Source organism: Ostrea edulis, chromosome 2, assembly GCF_947568905.1.
Source record: "Ostrea edulis chromosome 2, xbOstEdul1.1, whole genome shotgun sequence".
Taxonomy (NCBI): domain Eukaryota; kingdom Metazoa; phylum Mollusca; class Bivalvia; order Ostreida; family Ostreidae; genus Ostrea; species Ostrea edulis.
This window is the reverse complement of record NC_079165.1, coordinates 41,658,524-41,674,080: the sequence shown is the minus strand read 5'-3', so window position 1 is coordinate 41,674,080 and position 15,557 is coordinate 41,658,524. Positions and strand designations below refer to the sequence as shown.

Below are 15,557 nucleotides of genomic sequence, written 5' to 3'. Positions count from 1 at the left end.
TATCATTTCTTGTGAATTAATCACATTTTATGTTGATCAGTCCTCGACAATTGGTTTTATTGAATTCATACATATATGAATAATATATATATGAAGGTAGTGACACTAGCATTTACTTATCTAAATATAATTCATATAAGATATGCTTGTTAGCATTGTAAGATATTCACCATCATAAAATTTCTCTCTATTCTGATATTTACTCAGTTTGAAAATACTGATCCAAGCTATTGCCTTGGTTAATATTTTTAAATTTAGAATATATCACACCATATTGACATAATGAAAAGTCCAAAATTTCAGATTACATATTGGGGGCAATTTTATTAGGCAATCTGAAGTGTTCCCTGCAATACTTCACAACATGTAGTCAATTTTATGGAAATATATTGTTTCATTTGTAGCATACATTTAAGTAGTACAGAAGGAGGTGGTTTCAAAGTAAGGCCAATTCAACCTAATTAGTAGATTATCATCTGGGGTCAAAAAAAAAATGGGGCGGGTGGGAGAATATAATTTTTTAATTTTTATTTCCTGAGAAAAAAAAATTAATGAAAACAGACATCACACAAAATGTTAATCAAGTAAGGAATTCAAAGATTCCTTGGTAGAATATATATATATATAAAACAACATTCTGTGACTTTAATCATTCACTCATGTCACTGGGAAGCAAGTTTGTTTGAAATCATAATTTTTGCATTAAAAAAATCGGGATGGGCCCTTTTTTGAGGGGCGGGCGGGGATGATAATCTATCAATTAACTTTAATTGGCCTAATTTGCAATCATTTATAAATTTGAGGCAATGAAAGGTCTGTACTGTTTTGTATAAAACGACTCCAGTTTTGGTATAAGGCACATTTCACAGTATTCTGTTGATTTCAATAATTTCTACAAATAGTGACTTTAGTGTATACACAATAAAATAACAAAATTGTCTGCTACTTATATACAGTTGTCCCTGAATTTGATCATAGTAATTGGAAGATATTTTCAGCTTGATTTCCCCACCCACTACCTCTAAATAAGTGAAATATTCCATTGTGTTTGTGTTGATTTCTTGTTTCCGCCCTTTATAAGGACATTTCACCTCTATTATATATTTATCATCTATAACGCCATCTGGTGTTGCACCTAGAAATGGCATTTTTGAACAAATGAATAAACCATTCTCATGAACTCTTATGTTGTGGTTATCTTCAAATTTTTTGATAGCTTTTTTTTCATATGATTTTCCGTGAGTGACTGCAGGGGTGGTGAGGCTCTTGATAGATATCAATGATTTACAAAGCTTCTGTTTGTTACGTCTGTCTGTCATTCTTGAAATCTGCCCAAAATTTGATGCTGTGATTCTCCACATTCTCTCTGCAAACCATCTCTTATTTGTAGATTGTCCCCTTGTTTCTTTTTCAATACTTGACACCTCTGATTCAGTTACCTGTGCAATGAAAGGGAGAAAAAATCTAGAAAAGGCTTTAATCATAAATCGTCATAATATATATGTCTGATCTTAGTTGATAGGTAATACATGAAGCTATTTTTTTTATATATAATTGATGTCATGTACTTATATAGTTTTATACAGTTCTGCGGCAAGCAAAAATTCATTTAGCCATAAAGTCCCATCTCCAAATTATTTTATGATTTTGAAAGTACCTGTAATGCTTTATCCACCCAGTATTCTGTGAAAGGCAGTGATAAGTAGTGGTGGTCATGAATTGCAGACTGAAAATAAGTAAAATTTTATTATACTGTATGAAAACTGTACACATTATATATGCACATTATTTCAAAGATAAGATTAAGACTAGATAAACATGAAATGTAGGCAAAGTTATAGTTAGGTTTAAAAACATATTGGTCATATGCGAAGGTCAACAAAAACATGCAAAACCCAATGTGATATATTAAGTAATGGCAAAGTGAAATAAAAAAAAAAGTCAAGGTCACAAATTTTGTGAGAAAGAAGAAAGATTTTATTTTACATATGAAGCCCCATCACTTGGCATTCAAAAGACAAACTGACCAAAAAGCTAAATGCCCTGATGTATTATTAATTACATTCAAGGTCACACTCCATGGTGAATCTAAATTAAATAAGTATTGACTTTTCAAAATTTGTAAGTCACCTTCAAATCTGCTCTCTCATAAAGATAACGAAATGCAATGTCTTCAGAAGTATTTGATGTATAGTTGATTAATAGGTTTCTGACCCGGTCTTGCATGCCCTCTACATTCCTAAACTTTTCTGGTCGTGGGTCATCCAAATGAACGGCTGATTTTCTCTTCCCAATTGTAATTTTTTCAACTTTGACTGGAGATCCTGAATGCATGAAAAAGAACATGAATTTGTTAATTGTACATCCCAATTTTATATAATATGACACATTGTATATATCAACAAAGATGGAAAAGTTGACTCAAATTTGAATTTTCTACTTTTATGTAATTATATGCTGTTGTCCATGCATATTTTTATATTCCAACCTTTATGGGATGCCTTTGGCTTGTTGAACATCATCAAATTTTCTGTACATGATTTCTGCATCGCCACTTCACCATTCTCAATAAAATTTTCAAGCATAATCATGCAAGCAGCTAGGTGCTTGCATGTACCATTTGGGCCTTTCCCTGCAGGGCATTCACAGTGTGAGTTTAGCACATCTCCAGATTCTTTCTCCAGCCTTAGTTTATAGCTGTATGTGACCTGTAATAACCTTTCAAATTAGACAGTGATTTCTTTGAAGTATTCAGTGATTTGGTTTGAAATATACATGTATATATTTTTTAAATGACCAAACTACACATACATGTACATGTTTTTCAGTGTCATACTGCTGACTATTTATTCATATACCCCGAAATATTTATTTGGAAATATCTACTAAAATATTCTTGATTAAAGCAAAAACTTGATAAAGCGTATACCATGTTTAAATATCAAATTGCGTTGAATAAAATTTTTGATAATTACCTTATTTTTCATGGCTGCACTGACTATTCCAGTAAAAAATACATCATTTTCAATGATAACTGAGCATGCCAAAACTCTCTCGGATTGGTACAATAGTTCCCCATTCTTAACTGCCTTGATATCACATGCCGCTTCATTATCTCCTGAAATATGATATAGCATATATTTATTCATGACAAAAGTGAATCATAATACATGCATGTACAGCACAGGCACTTGTTTCTGTAAATAACTTATGTGTTATTATTATTATACAGAGGTCGTAAGTTATTTACAGAAACAAGTGCCTGTGCTGTACCGGGTGTATAAAATGATGTTTATTTAAGCATAACAATTTCTTCAAGGGTAAGGAAGGACCTCTCTCCTGAATTGAAAAAAAAGTATTTATTTTCCATAATTTTTGCATATGATATGCAGATAACCATGGACTTTATTTAACACTACCCCCCCCCCCCCCCATAATTTAGCAACTACCACCTGGAAAAAAAATTTCAGATCTGTGTATGTTCATTTCACTAGTTATTTTATCATTTGCAAGGAATGAATTGAATGAGATATACTATGGAGAAAAACGAAAACTATCATTGCTTTCAATGCATAAATACCAGCAAGTCTATGGAGAAAATAGGCTTCTATCTGTTCCCTTGTAATAGAAGGTAGTAATTTCCTGTGCTCTGAATTGAGTTGTTGGAATCCTGTTGTAGGCCAGTTTACGTCCAAAGGATCTGGTAACAGAACAGGTGGCTGCTGGAAATTGGCATTTCTGTCATATGCTTCTAATCTGAAACGGGCAAATACATCATTCAAGATGATAGACTAAGAGTACATTACATACATGTATGTAGCATTTTAAGGAATGATGGGAACTTTATGACAAGTTTAACCTTTAAGACAGTAAATGTTCAGCTTTGATCCCCTGAAGATTTATGAATGCTGACAGAATATACAATAAAGGCTTTATATACAGAATGAGACTCAAGCATAGTCATGAGCCTTTGAATACCCCCCCCCCCCCAATCCCTTTGCTGTTGATTAAAATTCCTATATTGATAAATAAAACAAAGATTCTGATCACCCAAATATAGCAGCCAAAGAAGTATGTAGACCACACTCTGAGAAGTCAAGCAATATCCCGTGCGAATATCTTTTTCGAGATGAAATGCGTACTAGTATGTAATCATACCAGATAAATGAAACTTTTCGGTAAAACAGCAGAAGAAAGAAGTTAAATGTACCGTCTAACTAAATCTATCTTCCTTCCTTGCGTCGTGGCGTTTCTACAGGCAAGCTCCTTCTTCAACTGCACCACCGTCAGTGCGAAATAGCGGTTCGCCATATTGTTTACATTTGATTCAAGTGTTCAGCTAACCACCGATAAAAATCAAACGTCTGGGAGTGAACGTTTTCCATTGATTTGCATTTTTGAAAAAATAAAACCTTAATATTTAAGGATTTTTCTTGTGTTCAAAGACTAATCAACGTATAAATACAGAATGCGCTGTTACTAAAAATAGAAACGGCCTATCAATAAATTGACCTCAAATTATAAATATTCCAACCAAATATTCAAATGATATAAATGATTTGAAATGATATTGATGACCACCATTCCCTTCATGTTTATATATTTGCATGGTTTTTTCGTAGACAAGCTCTTAAATGTTTCCTGCGTGAAATTTATGAAAATTCTAAGCTTAAAGCTGATCAGAGTTTGCATTCCATCATTTGACTGGCAAGTGTATGTATTCTCGTTTTGAAATGTAAATCATAGCTGTATCTATCAACTTTTGTCCACTCATAATGCTCAATACCTTCATCCTTATGAAGTATTCAGTAAACAAACACGTATATAAAAGTCTTTATTTCAGTATGTTTGAAAAGCAATTCAACAATTAGTAAATTTTCCAACCAGAGAACGATGAATAAGCTTCTCTTGCATAGGATGTTAGGTATCCAGAAGCAATGTTGACCTTGCCACCTTTTTTCAGATGAACAAGAATTGTGTTCGACCCACTGCTCCAAAACCTTTGTGAAGTTCCCAGATTGTTGAAAGCTGTACATCCTTTGTAATGACCGTTCACCCTCAGGAAAGGATGGGCCGCTTTGGACGGACTCGTCAGTGTAGACCAAGTAAAGCCATAGGTTCCGCCAACAGGAGCTGTAAAGGTTCCCGTAGCCTTATTGTAGGCGTTACCGTCATTTACAAGAACTGTGTCAAAGATCCACGTCTCGTGTAGTTTGTACGCTCTGGGTGAAGACAGTTGGGCTGAGAATGCAATGCCGCCTAAAAAAACAATTACACATACACTGTATATTGGAAGCAATGGTTTATTTAAACTGAATGAGTCTAGTAGGATTTATGATATTTTATTTATACTCTGACGTTTTCAGTTTTGAAGTCTTATCTTTTGTAGAGTATGAAATGCTTATAATTATTTAGCACTGTACCTTTGATATATCTTCTTCATTTTGATTTCTGTTTGTGTATTTCTGTTCTTACGATTGCACAAATTCGTTTAAACATCGTATCAAATTTTACAAGGTTAAAAATAATGAGCTATGTACATGCATGATTCTTCCGACATTACTCTTGCAGTTGTGAATTGATCAATTGCATAAAAGTGACTGTCCTCCATTTACCTTTGCCTTTCATGATGGAATCGAGAACCCTCTCTAAATTCCTCACCCGTGATCCCAGATACTCTAGATATGGTGTGTGTCCAGATACCAAATGGAGTGTTATGATGCACACGGTTATAGCCAAGTTTTTCATTTTCAATGACATCTGAAATATTCAAAAGCTGATTCAGAAATCGTTTAAATGAACTGTAATCATAGATATGATTCAACTTTTGAAATAGAAAGATGTGGCTTACCTGATGTATGTGAAACCTTGACAATGTACGTGAATCACTTGGATTCTGAGGTATATATTGCATCTTGTGTAAAACATGTGCGTACTCTGAAATATGATACACATGCAATATCTCAATTTATGGTGTAAATTACCTTTTAATGAAACAAGTCAGACAGCATTTGACCCAATGATAAGTTGTATTGTCAAACTATATTTTTATAACGACCATATAATTTGCGAAATGCTACTTTTAAACGAGACTGTTGAAACGCCTGTGCCATCAACTTGTTTGCCAGTAGCCTTCCTCGATTTAAAAACTTATCATACGCAGAACAAAATCTTTCCTATCGAATCAGTTTATAGATATAAACACCATATACAGGTGAAAATGGAACATTTCTACATACATATGGGAAGTTGACGATGGAGAAGCTGAAATAATCCCATTTATCATAATGTTGAGTTGTTAGTTTGTCGTTAGTATCCATTTTCAATGAAATATCTAAGTCTGAAGCAGAAGTGGACGACTCTTTGGTGTCTTTTCTTATTTAGTTATTTAATACAATACACAATACAAAAATGGCATATGCATAACATCATTACCCTATTTCCTTTCAATAACCCCCCCCCCCCCCCCAATTCTAACTTCATTTCTGTTACTAGGAAATTATTCAAAATTAAAAACTTGATAAATGATGATTGATTTCATATGCATGAAATAGTGATAACATCTCATATTTACATTTGCCAATGTATTTCCTTATATGACAATGCTAATTAAATTGACATTCAATTTCGTAGAACATGAAGTTGGTCAAGTGATCAGTCTTGTCTTGCGTATGAATACAATTACCGCTTCAAAAGTTGGGTACTTTCACCTGGCTTCTTGCTTATGCAATGCAGTCGCGGATTTAGAAGTCATCCTCCCTTTTCGCCACAAATGAAAAAATTAGAAATAGTGCAAGCAAAAGTCCAGAGTAGCACCCAAAATGGGTGATTATTTTGACTAATACTCTACTTTTACGTGTCCCACCCTCCTTCTGGAAATCCTGGATCCCTCACTGCAATGACATCATAACAAAACAACATTGAAAAACCGTATCAGAATATTTATAGATACATAATTTATTTTGTAAACAGAAGACAATTTCATCAATTAATAAAACAGAAGCATTAAATAATCGTTCAGATGTTCCATTTGAAATATCGTCTGCAACAAGGCCTAAAACTTCAACTTCTGCAACATGGTGAATTCATACAATGACTGATAGTGAAAGCTACGAAATGGAGACAGAGTTAGATCTATAGAACATTAAGATGATGATAATCTGTTGTTTGCAGGCAACATCCATCACGGCCATGACTCGGAATGAGTGAGGCTCGAAATATTTTGTCCATGCCAGGGAACCGCTGTGAATCTTCATAAAAATCCTAAAACAGAAATTTCTCAAGTGAGCAAAAACTATCTGTCAGATCGCATTCATTTTCTCTTACATGCCCTAGAGGTGGGTCTATAAAAGCAATCTAGCTGTATCATCTAAACCTGTCCTACATGGATGCAACCACAAGTCCTAACGATGAACATGCTGTTGTTCTCTTCCAAAACTTGCAAAAACCTGACCAAGAGCTTAACATTAACTTGATCCATCTATCCCCCGTCAATTCTTTCGAGTTCTCTGAATTTTTGTGGAAATATGTGCTCAACAATATTGCTTTTTCAACTTCGAACATATCAATACCACGGTTTCTCCATTGCTGATCGCGACCAAATCACATCACATACGTAGTTAACTAGTTTACTCCGCTCATCTTGTCTTCTTTTCTTTACGCCCCAAATTATCTTTATTTTAAATCCGTTTCATCTTTTTAACCTTCTAAATTAAATATCCATATCTTATATTCTCTTAGATATTGTTCCTAATTTTTTATTCCATAACAATCAAACGAAAAATAGTTTGTGTTTTCCGATCGTTATTTTGGTCATCTGCTACATAAGTATGAAAGCTCGGTAAGAACACAAATCAAAATAGAAAGGGATATGACATGAAGTTAGTGCATGATCAGAACTTCAGGCGTTATAGGATTTGGTGACGTGACCAACTTCATGTCATATTCCAATAACACTTAAAAAGGATATTTTATTAGGCCACATAAATCCAGTATTTGGGTTCAAATTCATCATCACTTTTATGTACATGTAATATATATAATTTCAGCGGAAGCAAGTACGTGTTTGGTAGGGAGAGTATTAGCTTGGTCTACGGCTAACGTAGTATAATTATCTATAATATGCGTTTGTTGTTAGGTCTAATTGTTTGAATTCCCCTAAGCTGTTATCAATTTACTTCAAACGTCAAGGTACTCATCATCAGAGTACTTTTCACTTTGAAATCGCCGCGTAAAAAGATTCAGTAAAGCAAAGTCGTTATACAATTTTTAACATGGGAATTTTATGATTTTTCAACGGGAATTAGTTGAGAAACGCATTAAAAGATAATTACATGTATCAGAATATTCATGCTTCATATTTACACTTATGTATACTGTATCGATAAAACACACACACATACACACACACACACCTCCCAACTCCCAACCCCCCCAAAATTGTTCTCAGCATTGGAAACATTTAATCAATTACCTGAAGATCAGTAAATATAATTTTCCTTGCAAAATGAATTATGAAAAATATCATTTTTTCTGAAATTCAATAATTAAATTTGTGTATAATTCTATTAGAATTTACTATTCGTGTTAAAGTATGAAATAAAAAGACGTATCTTTAAAGGGTTAAAAGTGTAATTTTTTGTACAATTACACACATACAAAATGGATATAAAATGTTATAATATTGTGGCGAGTTGTCTCAAGATACTTGTCCCGAGAGAGGACGAGTTGTCCTGAGAGGGGATAGGGGGTGAGTTGTCTTGGGGCGAGTTTTCCAGCATACGTTTAGATGTCCAAGTAATGATGTGGCTTTTAAATTCCTGATATACCTCTTACATTTTGGAGAGACATAGGGCTCGAGGCCGGTGTGACCAGTCAAAAGGAGATTCTGACTCCTGTTATGCACCTGATCCCACCTCTGGTATGTCCAAGGGTCAGTGTTTGCCCAAATCTTTTTTTTTTTTTTTTTTGTATTCCTTATAGGAGTTTTGAGATTTATTATTCTTCGTTTTCTTCATTTATACATAGGTATATCAATCAGGCGGTTCAATAGAACTGGCTTTAATCGAGTAACGATGTAAAGTCAGTTTAGGACGACACGTAGAGCTGATAACACGCTTAACTTTTATACTAATCCAACTTATATCTACATCTTATGTAATTATAGCACGTTGTATTGGTACAGCATTGAAGCTGCTGCGTGTCGTTGGTAGTCCATTTAGTGTGTTATGTTGTTTAATTACTGCTCTTGTATAAGAAACGAATGGGTTTTAAAGGAGAAATAAAATAATATTAATCTGAAGTTAACATAGTAACTAAGAATAGCCATAACCATATAAGGTTTTGATTTTGTCTCAACTTGGGAGTTGGTCCGGGGACATATGGGAGTGATCCGTCGATGTACAAATTCAATGTTCTCATCAAAATGCCTAAGTTCATATGACTGAAATGGGCTACCATTGTCACTTTTTACGATTTTTGGTAATCCAAATGTACTAATGAATTTGTCAAGTACCGAAATAGTCGATATAGGGTCTGTAAGTCTCGTTTGGTTTCACTTTCGGTTTTACTACTTCCGGGTACAACAACATGTGGAATATATAAAGTCGTAACAGAGAATCGGCGCCAATATGTAATTTGGTGTATTGTTAAGCGATCGGCTGCATACATGATACTGGAAAAACCCTGCCATGTAGTTTATTTAGGTTCCTAGTCGATGCTACAGTAAGGAAGCGGTGGATATAAAGATGTAGGTACGTAATATTATCACAATTCAACGAATAATCATGTCAAATTAACACACGTGTGTATAAACTGACAGAATATACTGGATGTGTTGTTTAAATATTTCAGAGGGGGTAGGCCTACAAAAGATTTTGACAGACGAACTGATAAAAATAAAATAATAAGAGCAAAAAATTACATGTACTACAATTTCATAAATAGGGGGGGGGGTAAGTTTTTCTTCGTCATCGATTTCAACATTTATTAACATCTTTTACTACATAATTCCCTTCTGTCTGAAGAGGCAAGGAACACTTATTTATTGTATCAATATAGAAAAATAACCTTGCTAGGAAAAGGGGAAAGGGTTGACAGGACACTCTTGATACTACTTGCCTTTATATAGGCTCCTGCATGATTAAATTTTGTATTGTGTTTCAAGAGAACTGGCATATATCTTTATTGTATAATTATGTAAAAGTGACGCATGGCCTTGAAAAGAATGATTGTAACACTCATATTCTGTGCTTATTTCAGAAACTACAACTTTGTTGTGTATAAGTGAGCCACTTTAAGTCAATAAAAACAGCAACTTATGGTATATTACTTTTTTTCATAGACACAAAGTTACGAAACCTGCTGAAGCAGAGGCATCTGCTTCAAACGTACATGTAGGAACCGAAGTTGATACTGCTACCAATATATCTGTACCAGACAACAATGAAGTGCATCTACATGATCACGAATATACAGCACCAAACCCTCAACATTTAAAAAGGTACAGTGTACGATACAAGTATTCTAGTACATCAAACCAGGAAGTTACAACGGTTGTTAAGTTTAGTGTCAGGTGGTTTTTCTGTATTTTCTTCATTCTCATTTCAGTGTTATCTAAATTTATATGCACACCAAATACTATAATGGTATTGCTTTTGTTCTTACAGCTTCCCTTGAAGACTATGATGTTGTAAACTTGCAGTGAGAAATATACCTGCTTAATTAAAGGAAACCATCCTTGACAATTGGGAACATCATAATTGAAAGACCCTGGAAAGGTATGTTTTAGCGGTTCGTTAAGGAAAAATGAACAATGCACTTTCTATACACTGACTAGTTATCAATTTCACAGGTCAGCGCAGATTTCACAGTATTCAATTACCTAGTAATTTTAGGGGGGTATAAATGTTGCTGTATACACCATTTTCTGTGGATATTTTTCATATATTCTTGAAATTTTGTTTGAAGGGATCATGAACACTGTTGGGAGTGTCCATTCAACTGAAATATAAAAGTCAGAAGAATTGAAGATTGCAATGGATGCAACAGAAGTGACCTAATATGACCAAATTGATATGAATAGCCAGTTTTTCGCTTGCAGTAATGACAAGAGTCGCCACAAAGAAAAGACCTTAATGTGTATTACACCTAATGCAGCTTATTTCCAATCTGTATGCTGGATACAAATCTAATTTGGCAATTGTGAACCATTGTGGCATTTTAGAGAAGTTGCAAGTTGGTGATATATTCCTGGTGGACAAAGGATTTTGTATATTTGACAAACTTCCAAATGACATGACACTTAATATCCCATTCTTTCTTACAAATAAATCCTACTTCTCAAAAGAGGATGCACAACTTTGCTATAAAATTTCCAGATGCAGAATCCATGTTGGATGGGAAAATGAGAGAATAATTTTTTTTTAAAAATTCCTTAGCCATATTCTATCATAGTCAAGATATTGATCTGACAAAATATTTCAGATTTGTGTGGATCATGTGAATTTGCAGGTTCCCCTTTTGAAGGAGATTGCAGATAAATCCTACAAACTTATTAGATTAATTGCATGTATATATATACCTTAAATCTGCACATACCTGCCACATTGAGTTTTTAAAGTTAAAAGTAATGAATACCATATATGCAATATAACTTTTCTACATATTTATATAAATATAAAGCCTTTTATATTCATATGAATATAAAGCCCTTTGGAACGTCTCCATCAGAATGAAATATTCTCGAGAGGAATGTTAAACAATATACAATCGAACATAAAGCCTTTTGTTCTCATTCTGAAGGTTTTCAAATCTGCATTATTAAAAAAGAAGTAAAATCCATTGTTTTAGTAAATGCATGTAATTGAATGATTTTTGTAAAGCTGGACACTGTGTCTATACATGTATACATGTATTTTGGTTCATCTAAAATAAGAAAAACTCTGTCTATAATGTTTATTCAATAAATATACATGTAATTACATAATTTTGATAGATGCACCACTGATATCATAATAAAGTATATGTACATGTGGTTATGTGTGTGTGTTTTAGACTGCAAAAATACTTCATTATTATAATTAAACTCTATCCCGCTTGAAAGGTTGACATAATACATCTTTGTCGATGTGAATTATTTGAGTGTCACTAGGAATCCACACTAGCAAATCACAGCATTGGGTGTCTTTCAGGTGTTGTCCTTGAATTTGATGCCAATATTCATATTTTGTTTTGAGGTGCAGCGAACCATCCCTTGCATCACTTTTTCTAAAATGGCAAATGTCATTACATGTATTGATAAAATATACATGATTTACAAGTGCTCTGATTAGTGGTGAAAGTATTATACTGTAATATGCATACTTATTTTGACATAGATGTACTGCAGTATTCAAAATTTGATGCAAGTAAAGTTTATAAAGAACATTAGCAGTTCAATATCACAATGAAGCCTAAGTAGTATTTGTATTTCATTCATAAAATGTTACTTTAAAGTTATAATAAACTTGGATACATCCATAATGATATATATGAATACATATATGTACAGCTTATGTACAAGTATTGGGTACACATACACATAATTGTTCAATCTATAATGCTGACTTACCAAGAGGGAAATCCCAACATTTGCACAGGCCTCTTTAATTGTCATTGTTCGAGCTGAAAATGGGCACTTAGCCTAAATTAAGAATTTCAGGGGTTGCTGAAAATGGCCTGTTGCCCTGCGGAATGAGGATGCAGTTAATTCCTTCATTGTTGTTGTGAACTTTGACTGTGTCGACTTTGGATGTTTTATCCAACTACTGGCGTATTTTACATTGAACAGTTTTATTTGCCTTCTTATATCTGAAAAATTCCAATATATCTACATGTAAAAATTTTATCTTCACAGTTCGAACCCATTTATTACTTACTTTGGGTATAGATAAGATAAGTTTATTCCAATTTTGGGCCCAGAGGGCATAACAGCAAGACAGTTTATAAAGAAAGAAATTTCTAAAAAGAAAGAAAGTTTACAAAATATAAACTTATAATTATTATAATCATAATAGATATAGATCCAAACATGTATTGACATCATTTTATCTTTAAATTGTGTACCTGCCTTTGAAAATTTGCTGTCATATGAAGATCGACACTTATACTGCCCCATTATGGGCATACTGGCATCAGACATCCACATTAATGATGAATGCACAATGCACAACACCTTTATCCTCAGATTCAAGGCATATCTATAAAATCTTTTAAAGATATTAAACAATCTTAACCCATCTGTGATGTAACTGATATAGATAGGCATATTTAATGCGCTTTATTTATTGAATATACAACTGTACAATGCAGGTGCGTAAATGTAGTTTCGTTGTTCACCCCCCCCCCCCCCTTCCGATCTCCCCAGTACGTTCGTATAAATACAAAGCAAGTTTTATGCATAATCCGTTTTTATTTTCAAGTATTAATATACTTTCAATTGGAATGATTTGAGAATATAAAAACGTATCGTACATCTCTCTAGTTCATAGATTATGCTTTTACCAACCTGCTCTTTCTGCAAGACGTACCCGGCCTCGTCGATGCTTGTACACTGGCGGTTAATACGTAATTCGTCAAGCACGAAGCGAAGAATCCTCGACCACTCCACTAATGCTTCAATTCCCATGTTTATCTCGTTAAAACCTCCACATAATCGATTGATAACGCTATATCTATGTATACCACTCTCTACACAGTGCAATCTGAGATGTTGATGTACCCGGAAGTTAATAATCTCGCTAAATCTCGGCAATCACATGACGAGACTTACAGACCCTATTGCAGACACAGACTTCACTAATTCTACAATAGACCACAAACGTGTATGCTATTCTTGCATGGTCCTGATGATGCGTAAAAATGATTTCGTCTTGGCTACACCCTGATGACCCTCATGTGCAATATCAATAGGTCTCTGTCTTGGACTTTGGGGTAATACAATACGATGATTCGGAAGCAAAATATTATCCGAATGTGCAGTGAGATCACCACGAACAGCTTTGATTGATGTCAATTCACTCAAATCACTATCTTCACTAGCATCAGTCTTCATCATGTACCACGTTCCAAATCTAAAATAGTGGATTGCCCTATGTAGAATAATGCATTTCTGAGTTGCTTCCCGTACTGTATCCAAATCTTTTGATAGTGATGCTGTCATAATAAAGTTGACATATTTGTCTGCTAAATCTTCTTCTTGTAATTTCTCATTTCCGCTGAGTGGATGCCGGGAAATATAATCTGCAACATTCTCTCTTCCGGGACGATACTTTATTGTAAAGTTATATGATTAAAGATGTAGTCCCCATCTTTCAATTTGCAAAGGTGGTTGAGGTTTGTTCCAAATATGTCTCCAAAGGTTTGTGATCAGTTATGATTTTAAAGTGTGGTAAACCCCGCGGGTATAGGTTAAAATGTTCGCTTGCCCAAACAACTCCAATGCTTCTGGTTCTGTTTGACTATATCTTGGCTATACTGATGTTGATGTACGGCTTGCATAACTCACAACCTTGTTATCATCCTGGATCAGCATTGTTCCTATTCCAGCAGGGCTAGCATCCACCTGCACCGTCACTGCTTTGCAGGGATCATAATATGAAATGATAGTTTCGTCACACAAATTTTCGTGTAGTGTCCTTCATGCGTCCTCACAATGTTTATTCCAAGTCCATGGTTGGTTCTTGTGTGTTAGCTGCCTGAAAGGTTTACATATTTTAGCATAATCCTTCATGAAACGGGAATCGTAATTTGTCAGGCATAAGAAGCTTCTTAGGTTTTTCACACTTTCTCGTCTATTGAAATCACGTACTCCTCTAACCTTCTCTGGATCTAGTGAAATCCCACTAGTTCCAAAAATCACTCCAAAGAATGAAATTTGATCTGTACGGTATACACACTTTTTATAATTCAAAGTCAGACCTTTTTCACTCAGCCGTTTTAACACTTTGCGTAGAGTTATGACATGTTGCTCCTGGTTTTCTCCAAATACCACTATGTCGTCTGAAATATTTCGCTCTCCCTGAATATCTTGGATCACTTGGCGTATGTTTTCATGAAAGATTTCCTATGCAGAAAACACTCCAAAATTCAGTCGTTTGTAGCCAAAGATACCCAAGAGCGTACTAAAGGAAGTAATATACCTCGAGTCAGGATGGAGTTCTCGCTGATGATAACCACTACGCAAATCAAATGTACTGAATACTGTGGAATCATCATTGTTCGTAGGTGATTGATGTTCGTGGATTTCGTGTGTCACTCTTACCCACGAATTTACATGTCCTCGAATATCTTTAAACCAAGTAGAGTTATCTCTCTTGCTAACACCGTATCGCATACCCATGAAATTAGTTTAATCTTTATTTCATTTGAATAAGTAAACATATATACACATAATAAGTAATATGCACACATGATTCGGAAACAACTTGTAGCAACTTACATGTAAATTAATCCGTGTCCTTGAATTAACGTTGAATGATAAATGTACATTTGCCACGAAATTACATCCCCACGACGCA

The 15,557-nt window shown here is 34.3% G+C and overlaps 2 protein-coding genes and 2 long non-coding RNA genes across 5 annotated transcripts; 1 reads left to right on the top strand and 3 right to left on the bottom strand.

The window, feature by feature from the left end:
• Positions 1 to 304: 304 nt before the first annotated feature.
• LOC125678072 (uncharacterized) lies at positions 305 to 4,326 on the bottom strand. Its single transcript, XM_048916183.2, has 7 exons — positions 4,211 to 4,326; positions 3,581 to 3,756; positions 2,976 to 3,118; positions 2,489 to 2,708; positions 2,131 to 2,324; positions 1,658 to 1,726; positions 305 to 1,439 (listed from the first exon to the last, which is right to left on the bottom strand). The coding sequence occupies exons 1-7, from the start codon at positions 4,309 to 4,311 to the stop codon at positions 864 to 866; spliced, it is 1,479 nt and encodes a 492-aa protein (XP_048772140.2). The 5' UTR covers positions 4,312 to 4,326; the 3' UTR covers positions 305 to 863.
• A 495-nt stretch (positions 4,327 to 4,821) lies between these two features.
• On the bottom strand, positions 4,822 to 5,874 carry LOC125678079 (complement C1q-like protein 4). Its single transcript, XM_048916200.1, has 3 exons — positions 5,852 to 5,874; positions 5,616 to 5,760; positions 4,822 to 5,259 (listed from the first exon to the last, which is right to left on the bottom strand). Exons 2-3 carry the CDS (start codon positions 5,758 to 5,760, stop codon positions 4,868 to 4,870), a joined length of 537 nt encoding a protein of 178 aa, XP_048772157.1. The 5' UTR covers positions 5,852 to 5,874; the 3' UTR covers positions 4,822 to 4,867.
• A 3,663-nt stretch (positions 5,875 to 9,537) lies between these two features.
• On the top strand, positions 9,538 to 12,034 carry LOC125678080 (uncharacterized). 2 transcript variants are annotated; one of them, XR_007371398.2, is made up of 4 exons: positions 9,538 to 9,752; positions 10,343 to 10,501; positions 10,668 to 10,778; positions 10,969 to 12,034. It is a non-coding gene; the product is annotated as an uncharacterized LOC125678080 (long non-coding RNA). The 2 variants fall into 2 exon arrangements; XR_008799953.1 differs by having other exon boundaries at positions 9,563 to 9,748.
• LOC125678081 (uncharacterized) lies at positions 11,940 to 13,816 on the bottom strand. Its single transcript, XR_007371399.2, has 4 exons — positions 13,547 to 13,816; positions 13,105 to 13,238; positions 12,611 to 12,849; positions 11,940 to 12,267 (listed from the first exon to the last, which is right to left on the bottom strand). It is a non-coding gene; the product is annotated as an uncharacterized LOC125678081 (long non-coding RNA).
• Between the last annotated feature and the right edge of the window lie 1,741 nt (positions 13,817 to 15,557).